The 19,066-nt window shown below is 48.9% G+C and overlaps 1 protein-coding gene across 5 annotated transcripts in view; it reads left to right on the top strand.

Moving 5' to 3' along the window:
• Window positions 1-19,066, top strand: part of ZMYM4 (zinc finger MYM-type containing 4) — a 371,597-nt gene that overhangs the window by 116,081 nt on the left and 236,450 nt on the right. For all 5 annotated transcript variants that reach the window (XM_063954437.1, XM_063954436.1, XM_063954434.1 and 2 more), the window contains exon 2: window positions 3,644-4,129. In XM_063954437.1, coding sequence (XP_063810507.1) covers window positions 3,652-4,129 — 478 coding nt within the window. In that variant the 5' untranslated portion in view covers window positions 3,644-3,651. The remainder of the gene's footprint in view (window positions 1-3,643; window positions 4,130-19,066) is intronic.

Genomic DNA, 19,066 nt, shown 5'->3' with positions numbered 1-19,066 from the left:
CTACGAGGCTATCCCTTTCGGCAGGTTCCATGCGAGGACCTTTCAATGGGACCTTTTGGACAAGTGGTCCGGGTCCCATCTACAAATGCATCAAAAGATCACACTGTCTCCCAGGACCAGGGTATCTCTCCTGTGGTGGCTGAACAGTGCTCACCTACTAGAAGGTTGCAGGTTCGGCATTCAGGACTGGGTCCTGGTGACCACGGACGCAAGCCTCCGAGGCTGGGGAGCAGTGACACTGGGAAGAAATTTCCAAGGTCTCTGGTCAAGCCTAGAGTCTTGTCTCCGCATCAACGTCCTGGAGTTGAGGGCCATATACAATGCCCTGCGTCAAGCGGAGGAATTGCTTCGGAGAAAACCGGTTCTGATTCAGTCAGACAATGTCACGGCAGTGGCTCATATAAACCACCAAGGCGGAACAAGGAGCAGAATGGCCATAGCAGAAGCGACCAGGATTCTACGCTGGGCGGAAGGCCATGTAAGTGCGCTGTCAGCGGTGTTCATCCCGGGGGTGGACAACTGGGAGGCGGACTTCCTCAGCAGGCACGACCTGCATCCGGGAGAGTGGGAACTTCATCAAGAAGTCTTCGCACAGATCACGGATCGTTGGGGACTGCCTCCACTCGACATGATGGCATCCCGTCTCAACAAAAAGCTAAAGCGGTATTGCGCCTGGTCAAGGGACCCTCAGGCGGTAGCGGTAGACGCTCTGGTGACACCTTGGGTGTTCAGATCGGTCTATGTGTTTCCTCCTCTTCCTCTCATACCCAAGGTGTTGAGAATAATACGAAGAAGCAGGGTCAGAACAATACTCATTGTTCCGGATTGGCCACGAAGGACTTGGTATCCGGAGCTGCAAGAGTTGCTCCCAGGGGATCCGTGGCCTCTTCCTCTAAGGCAGGACCTGCTGCGGCAGGGGCCCTGTCTGTTCCAAGACTTATCGCGGCTGCATTTGACGGCATGGCGGTTGAACGCTGGATCCTAGCGGAAAAAGGGATTCCGGAGGAGGTCATTCCTACCCTGATCAAGGCTAGAAAAGACGTGACGTTAAAACATTATCACCGTATATGGCGGAAATATGTTTCTTGGTGTGAGGCCAGAGCCGCTTCTACGGAGGAGTTCCATTTGGGCCATCTACCCCACTTCCTTCAAACAGGAGTGACTTTGGTCCTAAAATTAGGGTCCATAAAGGTCCGGATTTCGGCCTTATCCATTTTCTTTCAAAGAGAATTGGCCTCTATTCCTGAAGTACAGACGTTTGTGAAGGGAGTGCTGCATATTCAGCCTCCTTTTGTGCCTCCGGTGGCGCCTTGGGATCTTAACGTGGTGTTACGTTTCCTCAAGTCACCTTGGTTTGAACCACTCAAAACTGTGGAGTTGAAATACCTCACGTGGAAAGTGGTCATGTTGTTGGCGTTAGCTTCGGCAAGACGTGTTTCCGAATTGGCGGCTTTATCACATAAAAGCCCATTCTTGGTTTTTCACATGGATAGGGCAGAGTTGAGGACTCGCCCTCACTTTCTGCCAAAAGTGGTCTCCTCTTTTCATGTGAACCAACCTATTGTCGTGCCTGCGGCTAAACGGGACTTGGAGGATTCCGAGTCCTTGGATGTAGTCAGGGCTTTGAAGATTTATGTGACCAGAACGGCTAGAATCAGGAAGGCTGAAGCTTTGTTCGTTCTGTATGCGGCCAACAAGGTTGGCGCTCCTGCTTCAAAGCAGACTATTGCTCGCTGGATCTGTAACACGATTCAGCAGGCGCATTCTACAGCAGGATTGCCGTTACCGAAATCGGTTAAGGCCGACTCCACTAGGAAAGTGGGCTCTTCTTGGGCGGCTGTCCGAGGGGTCTCGGCATTACAGTTGTGCCGAGCAGCTACTTGGTCGGGGACAAACACCTTTGCAAAGTTCTATAAGTTTGATACCCTGGCTGAGGAGGACCTCCTGTTTGCTCAATCGGTGCTGCAGAGTCATCCGCACTCTCCTTCCCGTTTGGGAGCTTTGGTATAATCCCCATGGTCCTTACGGAGTCCCCAGCATCCTCTAGGAAAGGTTAGGCAAAATACGGCCCGCAAACGGATCCTGGCCGGCCCGCTGCCTCCCACCACTGTGCAATGACAAGCGGCCCGAGCGGCTGCTTGTCATTGCACTACAAAAGCTACAATCCGCAGTGACCGCCGCTACGTCAGGTCATTGGTGTAGCCGAGTGTAGCTGTACCAGACAGAAGGACTTGTCGCTGCTGGATGGAGTTGGGGGTGGAGCCAAAAGCAGGACGCCGAAGCGGGAGGTTTGAATGCAGCTGCTGCATTGACTGCCGTTGTGGACTGGTTTATATCGCTAAGGTACCATGGCTGTGGGCTGTCCGTGTTTGAATGGCTGGCGGGTGGCAGCGGGGTAAGGGTGCTAGATCTGCCCAGTATTAAGGGGGGGGGGGGGGCTGCTGAATGTGCTGAGGGAGGAAGGGAGAGCTGGTAAGTATGCCCAAGGAGGGAAGGGAGGGGGGAAGGAGCTGGTAACATTGCCCAAGGAGTAGGGAGGGAGGGAGGGTGAAGGATCTGGTGACTCTGCCTAAGTAGGGAGGGTGGGATTGGGGAGGGAGCTGGTAACTGCCCAAGAATGGAGGGAGGGAGGGAGGGGAGCTGCTAATATTCTGGATGTTGTTTATTTGTTTTCATCACTGTTTTTTTTTTAATTCTAATTACTTGCTTATGAGGGATTCTGTCCTTAAATGAAGACTCTTCTGTTTATTTTATTTAGCCATTTCTCTTTATTTTTGCCTGTCCCCATTATTAATAAATATATAATGCATATGGGATGGGAGTGGGGGGTGAGGGGACGACGACACACGTATATGGGTGAGGGAGGTGCTGGAATTACAGCAGAAACAATATATTTTGTGTACGGCCCTCACAAATTCGCTGTAAAGTGTTAAGTGGCCCCCTAGCTAAAATAATTGCCCAACCCTGCTCTAGGACGTTAGAGAAAATAAGATTTTACTTACCGGTAAATCTATTTCTCGTAGTCCGTAGAGGATGCTGGGCGCCCGTCCCAAGTGCGGACTTCTTCTGCAAGACTTGTATATAGTTATTGCTTACATAAGGGTTATGTTATAGTTTTCGGTGGTACCGTGGCTATGTTGTTGTTCATACTGTTAACTGGGTAAGTTTATCACAAGTTATACGGTGTGATTGGTGTGGCTGGTATGAATCTCGCCCTTAGATTTACAAAAATCCTCCCTCGTACTGTCCATCTCCTCTGGGCACAGTTTCCCTAACTGAGGTCTGGAGGAGGGGCATAGAGGAAGGAGCCAGTGCACACCAAGGGTCCAAAGCTTTCTTAAAGTGCCCTATCTCCTGCGGAGCCCGTCTATTCCCCATGGTCCTTGCGGAGTCCCCAGCATCCTCTACGGACTACGAGAAATAGATTTACCGGTAAGTAAAATCTTATTTATATTCTTACAGGTGCAACAAGTAAGCCTAGTGCTCAATTTTATTTTTACTACATTCACTCATCTTATTTGTGCTGCTTCCCATCATAGTGCAGAATACGTAATTTACTTTATAGCTGAAAGTACTGTAGAGATCACTAGAAGCTTTCGCTGTTACGTAACCTAAAACGTTTTTTCCGTATTATTTTGTACAGTTGGAAATATGGATCCCGAGTTTAATAACACTTTGAGACCCACAATTACAAGAATCGCATACAACCAGCAGATTCCAAAGGTACCGGATGAATCGCTATTGGATGAGAATTATTTTATGAACTCTGAAGTGCTGACAGAAATTCCTGTTATTGGTGATGAGGATGAGCAGGATTACTTATTGAAAGACAGCACTTCATCCACACTACACTCCCAAGGGAGTATGGAAGAAGAGAGGACTCCTACTGAACACAATATAGAAGGTGAAAAGGAAACTCATATCAGTAACTTGAGGATCACAGATATTCTCCCTCAGCTAAGCAAGGAGTCCATGCTACAAACAATTAGAAAAGACTTTATTTTGTCCAGAGAGAGAGAGGTCCAAGGCGCATACGCATCGAAGGAGCCAGGCCGGGCAGGGATATTCCAAGACACTTTTTCCAGAGAAGCAGATTCTTCCTTAAAAGGAAGTTTTGACACTAAGCAAGGTAAATGGCATTTACTGATTATACCATATAATTTATTTTCTGTATACATGTATAGGAGAGTGAAGAGTATAAGAGAATCACTGGTGGGTTGTTTGGAAGGTGACTGTATAGGCGGAGCATGGCTTTGGTACATTAAAAAGAATTTAGATGGAAAGGGAAGGTTGATTTCTGTTAGTAATGCAGAGGTTTTTGTTAAATGGATAATTAAGGATGTTCATTACAGAAGAATGGAAGCGATGAGCATATTACATTAAAGGACCACTAACTGCTGAAATGTGAGCTGTTGAGCTATGAACCAATACTCTGTTCACTGCTAACCTGACATTCTGCTACACACAGCTGCAGCTTTAGCCACATGTATAGGGGCTGATTCAAAAGTTTTTTTACACGGCTGCCTTTAGAGGGCACCCAATGGAGCAATTCAATTGTTCTGCCATTTGACTGCCCAGCGGCCGCTGGGGACACATTTCTTTTTCTCGCAGCCTCCTGAGGTGCGAGAAAAAATGTGAAACAGGGCCCTATGAAGGCCAAAAGCAGGAAGTTTAGACGGGTTTAGCGTTTTTTGACTGCTAAACCTGGTCTGTTTGGGCGTGACTTGCTGGGATGTGCACGGGTGCCCAAACAATTGAATTGTGACCGTTGTTTGGGAACCTAAAAAGTCAGTTTAGACAGGATTTTTAGGCACCCAAAACAATTGAATCTTCCCCATAGTGTGTACCTAACTTTACACTACCCCACTCTCTCCTCAAGGACCACAGTGCCATGTTTAATATGTATGATTTGTTTCTGTTAATTACATTTTTCATTTGTATTTTTCAGCTTATAATGATTTCTAACGATAGGCAAATCCTTCCACTATTTAAAATGCATCTCTCACATTTTCCTGCAGAATTTCTTATGTACACACCACACAAATCCCTTTCAGATACTGCACCGCCGCCATACTAATAGTGTGCTGGGCTGCCAGGACCGGAGATAGGTCGTCTGGTCCAGTCTCCACAGCCTACACATTACAGTATTGGTCGCCTTGTTGGCGATCGGGTCTCCTAGGTTTTTAAACAGATTTAAAAACCTTGAGACCTGACAGGTAACCAGGATCGGGTGTGCGGGTCGGTCGGCGGAGGGTACACACTTGTCCAGTGTTGGGGAAATCAGTCGGTTGGGAGTCTGATCTCCCGAGGATTGGACAAGTGTGTACCCAACTAAAGAAATATATTTATATTGGCAATGTGTCATCTGTGGTTGATTGGTTGGACAGCCTTGATCTAGGATAACCCAGTTTCTCTGACGTCCTAGTGGATGCTGGGAACTCCGTAAGGACCATGGGGAATAGACGGGCTCCGCAGGAGACTGAGCACTCTAAAAGAAAGATTAGGTACTATCTGGTGTGCACTGGCTCCTCCCTCTATGCCCCTCCTCCAGACCTCAGTTAGAATCTGTGCCCGGCCAGAGCTGGGTGCTCCTAGTGACCTCTCCTGAGCTTGCTAGAAAGAAAGTATTTGTTAGGTTTTTTGTTTTCAGTGAGATCTGCTGGCAACAGACTCACTGCTACGAGGGACTGAGGGGAGAGAAGCAAACCTACCTGCGTGCAGCTAGCTTGTGCTTCTTAGGCTACTGGACACCATTGGCTCCAGAGGGTTCGAACACAGGGCCTGACCTCGATCGTCCGGAGCCGCGCCGCCATCCCCCTTGCAGAGCCAGAAGACAGAAGAGAAGGAGATTAAATCGGCGGCAGAAGACTCCGGTCTTCATTAAGGTAGCGCACAGCACTGCAGCTGTGCGCCATTGCTCCCACTGCACACCACACTGTCACTGTAGGGTGCAGGGCGCTGGGGGGGGGGGGGGGGTGCCCTGGGCAGCAATAAAATACCTTTTGGCATAAAAATACACATAATACAGTCTATGACTGTATATGTGTAAAACCCCCGCCATTTTTCAGTCAGAAACTGCAGGGAGAAGCCCGCCGCTGAGGGGGCGGGGCCTTCTTCCTCAGCACACCAGCGCCATTTTTCCTTCACAGTTCCGCTGGAAGCAGCTCCCCAGGCTCTCCCCTGCAGTATTCCTGATACAAGAAGGGTAAAAAAGAGAGGGGGGGCACATAAATTTAGGCGCAAATAATATATATTAAGCAGCTATTGGGGTAAAATCACTCATTATAGTGTAAATCCCAGGTGTGTGCTGGCATACTCTCTCTCTGTCTCCCCAAAGGACTTTGTGGAGTCCTGTCCTCAGTCAGAGCATTCCCTGTGTGTGTGCGGTGTGTCGGTACGGCTGTGTCGACATGTTTGATGAGGAGGGTTACGTGGAGGCGGAGCAAGGGCAGATAAGTGTGGTGTCGCCCCCGACGGGGCCGACACCGGATCGGATGGATATGTGGAAGGTCTTAACCGACCGTGTCAACTCCTTACATAAAAGGTTCGATGACGCAGCAGCCTTGGGACAGCCGGGATCTCAGCCCGCGCCTGCCCAGGCGTCTCAGAGGCCATCAGGGGCTCATAAACGCCCGCTAGCTCAGATGGTAGACACAGATGTCGACACGGAGTCTGACTCCAGTGTAGATGAGGATGAGACAAATGCACAGTCTACAAAAGCCATCCGATGCATGATTACTGCAATGAAAAATATATTGCACATTTCTGATGTTAACCCGGTTACTACCAAGAAGGGTATTATGTTTGGGGAGAAAAAGCAGCCAGTGACTTTTCCCCCATCTGATGAATTTAAATGAATTGTGTGAGGAAGCGTGGAGTTCCCCCGATAAGAAACTAGTGATTTCTAAGAGGTTACTGATGGCGTACCCTTTCCCGCCAACGGACAGGTTACGTTGGGAAACATCCCCTAGGTTGGACAAGGCGCTCACACGCTTATCAAAAAAGGTGGCACTGCCGTCTCAGGATACGGCCGCCTTAAAGGAGCCTGCGGATAGAAAGCAGGAAGCTATCCTGAAGTCTGTGTATACACACTCAGGTACTATACTGAGACCTGCTATTGCTTCAGCATGGATGTGTAGTGCTGCAGCCGCATGGTCTGATACCCTGTCAGACAACATTGATTCCCTCGACAGGGATACTATTTTGCTAACCATAGAACATATAAAAGACGTCGTCTTATATATGCGGGATGCACAGAGGGACATTTGCCTGCTGGCATCTAGAATTAATGCAATGTCCATTTCTGCCAGGAGCGTATTATGGACTCGGCAGTGGACAGGTGATGTTGATTCTAAAAGACACATGGAGGTTTTGCCTTATAAGGGTGAGGAATTGTTTGGGGACGGTCTCTCGGACCTCGTATCCACGGCAACAGCCGGGAAGTCAACTTTTTTACCTCAGGTTCCCTCACAGCCTAAGAAAGCACCGTATTATCATGTACAGTCCTTTCGGCCTCAGAAAGGCAAGCGGATCAGAGGCGCATCCTTTCTGCCCAGAGGCAGGGGTAGAGGAAAGAAGCTGCACCAGACAGCCAGTTCCCAGGAACAAAAATCCTCCCCCGCTTCCTCTAAGTCCACCGCATGACGCTGGGGCTCCACAGGCGGAGCCGGTGCGGTGGGGGCGCGTCTCCGAAACTTCAGCAACCAGTGGGTTCGCTCACAAGTGGATCTCTGGGCTGTACAAATTGTATCTCAGAGATACAAGCTGGAGTTTGAGGCGACTCCCCCTCGCCGTTACCTCAAATCCGCCTTGCCAGCTGCTCCCAGGGAAAGGGAGGTAGTACTGGCGGCAATTCACAAGCTGTACCTCCAGCAGGTGATAATCAAGGTTCCCCTCCTTCAACAGGGACGGGGTTACTATTCCACAATGTTTGTGGTACCGAAACCAGACGGTTCGGTGAGACCCATTCTGAATTTAAAATCCTTGAACACTTATATAAGGAAGTTCAAGTTCAAAATGGAATCGCTCAGGGTGGTTATTGCAAGCCTGGAAGAGGGGGATTTTATGGTGTCGCTGGACATCAAGGATGCTTACTTGCATGTCCCCGTTTACCCACCTCACCAGGAGTACCTCAGGTTTGTGGTACAGAATTGTCATTACCAATTCCAGACGTTGCCGTTTGGTCTGTCCACGGCACCGAGAGTATTTACCAAGGTAATGGCCGAAATGATGATACTCCTTCGGAAGAAGGGAGTTATAATTATCCCGTACTTGGACGATCTCCTTATAAAGGCGAGGTCCAGAGAGCAGTTGTTAGTCAGCGTAGCACTTTCTCGGGAAGTGTTGCAACAGCACGGCTGGATTCTGAATATCCCAAAGTCGCAGCTGATTCCTGCGACGCGTCTGCTCTTCCTGGGCATGATTCTGGACACAGAACAGAAGAAGGTGTTTCTCCCGGTGGAGAAGGCCCAGGAATTGTCATCTCTGGTCAGGGACCTCCTGAAACCAAAACAGGTGTCGGTGCATCACTGCACGCGAGTCCTGGGAAAGATGGTAGCTTCTTACGAAGCAATTCCCTTCGGCAGATTCCATGCAAGGATCTTTCAGTGGGATCTGTTAGACAAATGGTCCGGATCGCATCTTCAGATGCATCGGTTGTTCACCCTGTCCCCAAGGGCCAGGGTGTCTCTCCAGTGGTGGCTGCAGAGTACTTACCTTCTCGAGGGCCGCAGGTTCGGCATTCAGGACTGGGTCCTGGTGACCACGGACGCAAGCCTCCGAGGATGGGGGGCAGTCACTCAGGGAAGGAACTTCCAAGGACAGTGGTCAAGTCAGGAGACTTCACTACACATAAATATACTGGAACTAAGGGCCATTTACAACGCCCTGAGCCAAGCAGAGCCTCTGCTTCAAAACCAACCAGTGCTGATTCAATCAGACAACATCACGGCGGTCGCCCATGTAAACCGCCAGGGCGGCACAAGAAGCAGGATGGCGATGGCAGAAGCCACAAGGATTCTCCGATGGGCGGAAAATCACGTGCTAGCACTGTCAGCAGTGTTCATTCCGGGAGTGGACAACTGGGAAGCAAACTTCCCCAGCAGGCACGACCTCCACCCGGGAGAGTGGGGACTTCATCCAGAAGTCTTCAAGCAGATTGTAAACCGTTGGGAACGGCCACAGGTGGACATGATGGCGTCCCGCCTCAACAAAAAGCTAAAAAAATATTGCGCCAGGTCAAGGGATCCTCAGGCGATAGCTGTGGACGCACTAGTGACACCGTGGGTGTACCAGTCGGTTTATGTGTTCCCTCCTCTTCCTCTCATACCCAAGGTACTGAGGATAGTAAGAAAGAGAGGAGTAAGAACTATACTCATCGCTCCGGATTGGCCAAGAAGAACTTGGTACCCGGAACTACAAGAAATGATCTCAGAGGACCCATGGCCTCTGCCTCTCAGACAGGACCTGATACTGCAGGGGCCGTGTCTGTTCCAAGACTTACCGCGGCTGTGTTTGACGGCATGACTGTTGAACGCCGGATCCTAACGGAAAAGGGCATTCCGGATGAAGTGATTCCTACGCTGATAAAGGCTAGGAAAGACGTGACAGCACAACATTATCACCGTATATGGCGAAAATATGTTGCTTGGTGTGAGGCCAGGAAGGCCCCTACAGAGGAATTCCAGCTGGGTCGATTCCTGCACTTCCTACAGTCAGGAGTGACTATGGGCCTAAAATTAGGATCCATAAAGGTCCAGATTTCGGCCCTATCTATTTTCTTTCAAAAAGAACTGGCTTCACTGCCTGAAGTTCAGACGTTTGTTAAGGGAGTGCTGCATATTCAGCCTCCTTTTGTGCCTCCAGTGGCACCTTGGGATCTTAACGTTGTGTTGGATTTCCTGAAATCCCACTGGTTTGAGCCACTTAAGACCGTGGAGCTAAAATATCTCACGTGGAAAGTGGTCATGCTATTTGCCTTAGCTTCGGCTAGGCGTGTGTCAGAATTGGCGGCTTTGTCGTGAAAAAGCCCTTATCTGACCTTCCATATGGACAGGGCAGAATTGAGGACTCGTCCCCAATTTCTCCCTAAGGTGGTATCAGCGTTTCATTTGAACCAACCTATTGTGGTGCCTGCGGCTACTCGGGACTTAGAGGACTCCAAGTTACTAGATGTAGTCAGGGCTTTGAAAATCTATGTAGCCAGGACGGCTGGAGTCAGGAAAACTGACTCGCTGTTTATCCTGCATGCGCCCAACAAGCTGGGTGCTCCTGCTTCAAAGCAAACTATTGCGCGCTGGATCTGTAACACGATTCAGCAAGCTTATTCTGCGGCAGGATTGCCGCATCCTAAATCAGCAAAAGCCCATTCCACAAGGAAGGTGGGCTCTTCTTGGGCGGCTGCCCGAGAGGTCTCTGCTTTACAGCTTTGCCGAGCTGCTACTTGGTCGGGTTCAAACACATTTGCTAAGTTCTACAAGTTTGATACCCTGGCTGAGGAGGACCTTGCCTTTGCTCATTCGGTGCTGCAGAGTCATCCGCACTCTCCCGCCCGTTTGGGAGCTTTGGTATAATCCCCATGGTCCTTACGGAGTTCCCAGCATCCACTAGGACAGGGGTGTCAAACACAAGGCCCGCGGGCCAAATCCGGCCCGCCAGACCTCGTCTGATGGCCCGCGGTGCTGCCGCCAGCCTTGCAGCCTCCCCTTTTTTTTTTTCAATGAATTTACTCCGTGCCTGCACGGAGTAAATTCATTTTAAAAATGGCTCAAGTTAAAAAAAAAAAAAAAAAAAAAATTACTTACCTTCCGGGACCTGGCCCGACTTCTTCCTGCCCCGCACTGCTCCCTGGGTGTCGGACGTGACGTCATCACGTGACGTCCGCCCGACATCTCCAGGGATCAGAGGAGCGCGCGGACGCCGTGGAGAGGAGCAAGAAGAAAGAAGTAAAAGAAAGAAGTAAAAGGTAAGTAAAGTAAATGGAGGGGGCAGATGGCTGGGCACTATAAAAGGGGGCAGATGGCTGGGCACTATAAAAGGGGGCACATGGCTGGGCACTATAAAAGGGGGCAGATGGCTGGGCACTATAAAAGGGGGCAGATGGCTGGGCACTATAAAAGGGGGCAGATGGCTGGGCACTATAAAAGGGGGCAGATGGCTGGGCACTATAAAAGGGGGCACATGGCTGGGCACTATAAAAGGGGGCAGATGGCTGGGCACTATAAAAGGGGGCAGATGGCTGGGCACTATAAAAGGGGGCACATGGCTGGGCACTATAAAAGGGGGCACATGGCTGGGCACTATAAAAGGGGGCACATGGCTGGGCACTATAAAAGGGGGCACATGGCTGGGCACTATAAAAGGGGGCACATGGCTGGGCACTATAAAAGGGGGCAGATGGCTGGGCACTATAAAAGGGGGCAGATGGCTGGGCACTATAAAAGGGGGCACATGGCTTACTTACATTATTACAAAAAACAGTAATAATTGAATGCAGTGACATTAATTTATGATAATAAAGAGTGGACACATAGACCTACAGATACAACCGGCCCTTTGATGGGGACCAAACTGCTGATGCGGCCCCCGATGAATTTGAGTTTGACACCCCTGCACTAGGACGTCAGAGTAAATAAGAATTTACTCACCGGTAATTCTATTTCTCGTAGTCCGTAGTGGATGCTCGGCGCCTGTCCCAAGTGCGGACTCTCTGCAATACATGTATATAGTTATTGCTTAACTAAAGGGTTATTGTTATGAGCCATCTGTTACTGAGACTCAGTTGTTGTTCATACTGTTAACTGGGTATGGTTATCACGAGTTGTACGGTGTGATTGGTGTGGCTGGTATGAGTCTTACCCTGGATTCCAAATCCTTTCCTTGTTGTGTCAGCTCTTCCGGGCACAGTTTCCTTAACTGAGGTCTGGAGGAGGGGCATAGAGGGAGGAGCCAGTGCACACCAGATAGTACCTAATCTTTCTTTTAGAGTGCCCAGTCTCCTGCGGAGCCCGTCTATTCCCCATGGTCCTTACGGAGTTCCCAGCATCCACTACGGACTACGAGAAATAGAATTACCGGTGAGTAAATTATTATTTTTATGTTGACATTGGAAGCTTAAACACCCCCATTGAATTTGCGGCTTTAATAAATGCAAAACGGAGTCTTAAATATTTATCAACTGATAAAGTATATAAATGAATATAGTAGAAATAAAAACAAACATATTTGTAGCACAAGTATGAAGGCCTGCACGTTGTGCAAGATTTTTCATAATACTACAGAATGCAAATTATGATAATAGAGAACTCCAATCAGTGGTTACTTTGGTGGAAGAGAGCAGAGGTTTAGTGTGCAATTACCAGTGATTACTGAAATCAGTACTATATTTCTCTATCGTCCTAGTGGATGCTGGGGTTCCTGAAAGGACCATGGGGAATAGCGGCTCCGCAGGAGACAGGGCACAAAAAGTAAAGCTTTTTCCGATCAGGTGGTGTGCACTGGCTCCTCCCCCCATGACCCTCCTCCAGACTCCAGTTAGATTTTTGTGCCCGGCCGAGAAGGGTGCAATCTAGGTGGCTCTCCTAAAGAGCTGCTTAGAGAAAGTTTAGCTAGGTTTTTTTTATTTTACAGTGATTCCTGCTGGCAACAGGATCACTGCAGCGAGGGACTGAGGGGAGAAGGAGTCAACTCACCTGCGTGCAGGATGGATTGGTTTCTTGGCTACTGGACATCAAGCTCCAGAGGGACGATCACAGGTACAGCCTGGATGGTCACCGGAGCCACGCCGCCGGCCCCCTTGCAGATGCTGAAATCAGAAGAGGTCCAGAATCGGCGGCTGAAGACTCCTGCAGTCTTCTAAAGGTAGCGCACAGCACTGCAGCTGTGCGCCATTTTCCTCTCAGCACACTTCACACGGCAGTCACTGAGGGTGCAGGGCGCTGGGAGGGGGGCGCCCTGGGAGGCAAATGAGTACCTATAAAGGCTAAAAATACCTCACATATAGCCCTAGAGGCTATATGGAGATATTTAACCCCTGCCTAATTTTTCTAAATAGCGGGAGACGAGCCCGCCGGAAAAGGGGCGGGGCCTATCTCCTCAGCACACGGCGCCATTTCCTCTCACAGCTCCGCTGGTCAGGACGGCTCCCAAGTCTCTCCCCTGCACTGCACTACAGAAACAGGGTAAAACAGAGAGGGGGGGGGCACATTTATGGCGATATTTTGATATAACAAAGCAGCTATAAGGGAGCACTTATTATAAGGCTATCCCTGATATATATATAGCGCTTTTGGTGTGTGCTGGCAAACTCTCCCTCTGTCTCCCCAAAGGGCTAGTGGGTCCTGTCTTCGTTAGGAGCATTCCCTGTGTGTCTGCTGTGTGTCGGTACGTGTGTGTCGACATGTATGAGGACGATATTGGTGTGGAGGCGGAGCAATTGCCAAATATGAGGATGTCACCCCCTAGGGAGTCGACACCAGAATGGATGCCTTTATTTATGGAACTACGGGATAGTGTCAACACGCTAAAGCAGTCGTTTGACGACATGAGACGGCCGGACAATCAATTAGTGCCTGTCCAGGCGACTCAAACACCGTCAGGGGCTGTGAAACGCCCTTTGCCTCAGTCGGTCGACACAGACCCAGACACAGGCGATGACTCCAGTGGTGACGGTGACGAATCAACCGTATTTTCCAGTAGGGCCACACGTTATATGATTTTGGCAATGAAGGAGGCGTTACATTTAGCTGATACTACAGGTACCACTAAACAGGGTATTATGTGGGGTATGAAAAAACTACCTATAGTTTTTCCTGAATCAGAAGAACTAAATGACGTGTGTAATGAAGCGTGGGTTGCCCCTGATAAAAAGCTGATAATTTCAAAGAAATTATTGGCATTATACCCTTTCCCGCCAGAGGTTAGGGAGCGCTGGGAAACACCTCCTAGGGTGGACAAGGCGCTAACACGCTTATCTAAACAAGTGGCGTTACCCTCTCCTGAGACGGCCGCACTTAAAGATCCATCAGATAGGAGGATGGAAAATATCCAAAAAAGTATATACACACATGCAGGTGTTATACTACGACCAGCTGTAGCGACTGCCTGGATGGGCAGTGCGGGGGTAGTTTGGTCAGAGTCCCTGATTGAAAATATTGATACCCTGGACAGGGACAATATTTTACTGTCGTTAGAACAAATAAAGGATGCATTTCTTTATATGCGTGATGCACAGAGGGATATATGCACACTGGCATCACGGGTAAGTGCTATGTCCATTTCGGCCAGAAGAGCTTTATGGACGCGACAGTGGACAGGCGATGCGGATTCAAAACGGCATATGGAAGTTTTGCCGTATAAAGGGGAGGAGTTATTTGGAGTCGGTCTATCAGATTTGGTGGCCACGGCTACAGCCGGGAAATCCACCTTTCTACCTCAAGTCACTCCCCAACAGAAAAAGGCACCGACTTTTCAACCGCAGCCCTTTCGTTCCTTTAAAAATAAGAGAGCAAAGGGCTATTCATATCTGCCACGAGGCAAAGGTCGAGGGAAGAGACAGCAACACGCAGCTCCTTCCCAGGATCAGAAGCCCTCCCCGGCTTCTACAAAAGCCTCAGCATGACGCTGGGGCTTCTCAAGCGGACTCGGGGACGGTGGGGGGTCGTCTCAAAAATTACAGCGCGCAGTGGGCTCACTCGCAAGTAGATCCCTGGATCCTGCAGATAATATCTCAGGGATACAGGTTGGAATTAGAGACAGATCCACCTCGCCGTTTCCTGAAGTCTGCTTTACCAACGTCCCCCTCCGAAAGGGAGACGGTTTTGGAAGCCATTCACAAGCTGTACTCTCAGCAGGTGATAGTCAAGGTACCTCTTCTGCAACAAGGGAAGGGGTATTATTCCACTCTTTTTGTGGTACCGAAGCCGGATGGCTCGGTAAGGCCTATTCTAAATCTGAAGTCCTTGAACCTGTACATAAAGAAGTTCAAGTTCAAAATGGAGTCACTCAGAGCAGTGATAGCGAACCTGGAAGAGGGGGACTTTATGGTATCCTTGGACATCAAGGATGCGTATCTCCACGTTCCAATTTACCCCTCACACCAGGGGTACCTCAGGTTCATTGTACAAAACTGTCACTATCAGTTTCAGACGCTGCCGTTCGGATTGTCCACGGCACCTCGGATCTTTACAAAGGTAATGGCCGAGATGATGATTCTTCTTCGAAGAAAAGGCGTATTAATTATCCCATACTTGGACGATCTCCTAATAAGGGCGAGGTCCAGAGAACAGCTAGAGATGGGATTAGCACTGTCTCAAGAAGTGCTAAAACAGCACGGGTGGATTCTGAATATTCCAAAATCCCAGTTAATGCCGACAACTCGTCTGCTGTTCCTAGGGATGATTCTGGACACGGTTCAGAAAAAGGTTTTTCTCCCGGAGGAAAAAGCCAAGGAGTTATCCGAGCTTGTCAGGAACCTCCTAAAACCAGGAAAGGTGTCTGTACATCAATGCACAAGAGTCCTGGGAAAAATGGTGGCTTCTTACGAAGCAATTCCATTCGGCAGATTCCACGCAAGAATTTTCCAAAGGGATCTGTTGAACAAATGGTCAGGGTCGCATCTTCAGATGCACCTGCGGATAACCCTGTCTCCAAGGACAAGGGTGTCTCTTCTGTGGTGGTTGCAGAGTGCTCATCTATTGGAGGGCCGCAGATTCGGCATACAGGATTGGATCCTGGTGACCACGGACGCCAGCCTGAGAGGCTGGGGAGCAGTCACACAAGGAAGAAACTTCCAGGGAGTATGGACGAGCCTGGAAACGTCTCTTCACATAAACATTCTGGAACTAAGAGCAATATACAATGCTCTAAGCCAGGCAGAACCTCTGCTTCAGGGAAAACCGGTGTTGATCCAGTCGGACAACATCACGGCAGTCGCCCATGTGAACAGACAGGGCGGCACAAGAAGCAGGAGTGCAATGGCAGAAGCTGCAAGGATTCTTCGCTGGGCAGAGAATCATGTGATAGCACTGTCAGCAGTGTTCATCCCGGGAGTGGACAACTGGGAAGCAGACTTCCTCAGCAGACACGATCTTCACCCGGGAGAGTGGGGACTTCATCCAGAAGTCTTCCACATGCTGGTAACCCGTTGGGAAAGACCAATGGTGGACATGATGGCGTCTCGCCTCAACAAAAAACTGGACAGGTATTGCGCCAGGTCAAGAGATCCGCAGGCAATAGCTGTGGACGCGCTGGTAACGCCTTGGGTGTACCAGTCGGTGTATGTGTTTCCTCCTCTGCCTCTCATACCAAAAGTATTGAGAATTATACGGCAAAGAGGCGTAAGAACGATACTAGTGGTTCCGGATTGGCCAAGAAGGACTTGGTACCCGGAACTTCAAGAGATGATCACGGAAGATCCGTGGCCTCTACCTCTAAGGAGGGACTTGCTTCAGCAGGGTCCCTGTCTGTTTCAAGACTTACCGCGGCTGCGTTTGACGGCATGGCGGTTGAACGCCGGATCCTAAAGGAAAAAGGCATGCCGGAAGAAGTCATTCCTACTTTGATTAAAGCAAGGAAGGAAGTAACCGTGCAACATTATCACCGAATTTGGCGAAAATATGTTGCGTGGTGCGAAGATCGGAGTGCTCCGACGGAGGAATTTCAACTGGGTCGATTCCTACATTTCCTGCAATCAGGATTGTCAATGGGTCTCAAATTGGGATCTATTAAGGTTCAAATTTCGGCCCTGTCGATTTTCTTTCAAAAAGAATTGGCTTCAGTCCCTGAAGTCCAGACCTTTGTTAAGGGAGTGCTGCATATACAGCCTCCTGTGGTGCCTCCAGTGGCACCGTGGGATCTCAATGTGGTTTTGGATTTCCTAAAATCTCATTGGTTTGAACCACTAAAAAAGGTGGATTTGAAATATCTCACATGGAAAGTGACCATGCTTCTAGCCCTGGCTTCTGCCAGGAGAGTGTCAGAATTGGCAGCTTTATCTTACAAAAGCCCATATCTGATTTTCCATTCGGACAGGGCAGAACTGCGGACTCGTCCGCATTTTCTCCCTAAGGTGGTGTCAGCATTTCATCTGAACCAGCCTATTGTAGTGCCTGCGGCTACAAGTGACTTGGAGGACTCCAAGTTACTGGACGTTGTCAGAGCATTAAAAATATATATTGCAAGGACAGCTGGAGTCAGAAAATCTGACTCGTTGTTTATATTGTATGCACCCAACAAGATGGGTGCTCCGGCGTCTAAGCAGACGATTGCTCGTTGGATCTGTAGCACAATCCAACTTGCACATTCTGTGGCAGGCCTGCCACAGCCTAAATCTGTAAAGGCCCACTCCACAAGGAAGGTGGGCTCATCTTGGGCGGCTGCCCGAGGGGTCTCGGCATTACAACTTTGCCGAGCAGCTACGTGGTCAGGGGAGAACACGTTTGTAAAATTTTACAAATTTGATACTCTGGCTAAGGAGGACCTGGAGTTCTCTCATTCGGTGCTGCAGAGTCATCCGCACTCTCCCGCCCGTTTGGGAGCTTTGGTATAATCCCCATGGTCCTTTCAGGAACCCCAGCATCCACTAGGACGATAGAGAAAATAAGATTTTACTTACCGATAAATCTATTTCTCGGAGTCCGTAGTGGATGCTGGGCGCCCATCCCAAGTGCGGATTATCTGCATAAATTGTACATAGTTATTGTTAACTAATTCGGGTTATTGTTGAAGGAAGCCATCTTTCAGAGGCTCCGCTGTTATCATACTGTTAACTGGGTTTAGATCACAAGTTGTACGGTGTGATTGGTGTGGCTGGTATGAGTCTTACCCGGGATTCAAAATCCTCCCTTATTGTGTACGCTCGTCCGGGCACAGTACCTAACTGGAGTCTGGAGGAGGGTCATGGGGGGAGGAGCCAGTGCACACCACCTGATCGGAAAAAGCTTTACTTTTTGTGCCCTGTCTCCTGCGGAGCCGCTATTCCCCATGGTCCTTTCAGGAACCCCAGCATCCACTACGGACTCCGAGAAATAGATTTATCGGTAAGTAAAATCTTATTATTTAACTTAAATGGAATTCTGTTTATATGAAACATTACTGGGTTACTTTGTCTTGTTGGAGGGTTAAAGGCCATACAATTTGAATAGCCGATATACAAAAAATGTTTATTTTTTCATAATACAGTAAGTGCTGTCAAACAAGATAAGGACATGTGAAAAAAGAAATATAAGTCTAAGGACCAAGCTCTAACTTGACAGCTCTATATCCAAACATATCTAGTAATAGCAAAAATATGTAAAATTGTTAAACTGCACAAATGATTCCGTAATAAATTGTGCCCTATTGTGTCTGTCATTAATGCTTCATGGAGGTCTTTGTTTGCAGAGGAAATACAGCATAATACAATCTAGAAGGTTGTGTTAATTAAAATACTCTGAGCACGATTCAATTGAGTGCAAAGTTAATAGCGCCGGGAAAGAGGTCCTGGCGCTATTCAATTCAACTATCTGCTTTGTCCGAGAATGCCCGTACTCTCACCTTAAACAGGGTATTTAGGCGCGAGAATGGGCGCACTCCGACATTAGTATACTGCTGCGATATTGTTTGCGCCACGCAAGGGCACAAAACGGCTTTGCGGCACTAGTTTTAATAGCTGTACTGTGCACAGAGAGTTAGATTTGGGTGGGGTTTATTCAAACTGAAATCTAAATTGCAGTGTATAAATTAAGCAGCCAGTATTTACCCTGCACAGAATAATATAACCCACCCAAATCTAACTCTGCACGTTACATCTGCCCCACCTGCAGTGCAACATGGTTTTGCCCAATTGCTAACTTTTTTTTTTTGTTTTGCCACCAAACCTGAATAACCCCCATAGGTCGGCATAGGTAGCAGTTTTTGCGATTTAGCATTAAAAAAAACAAGTCTCATCTTGGGGGCCGCCCAGCATGAGAAGGTCTACCCCGAATTGCGATCGCATCGCAGCAATATGGGTCTACCCCTGGCTGCGAAGGCAGGCACCCCGCTGACATATTCCCCTCCCCTCCCATAGCAGCCTCTCCTAAAGCGGTCC

The sequence above is a fragment of the Pseudophryne corroboree genome, chromosome 2 (genome assembly GCF_028390025.1).
Source record: "Pseudophryne corroboree isolate aPseCor3 chromosome 2, aPseCor3.hap2, whole genome shotgun sequence".
NCBI classification, from domain to species: domain Eukaryota; kingdom Metazoa; phylum Chordata; class Amphibia; order Anura; family Myobatrachidae; genus Pseudophryne; species Pseudophryne corroboree.
Note: the sequence above shows the minus strand (reverse complement) of the source record. Positions and strands in the feature narration are given on the sequence as shown.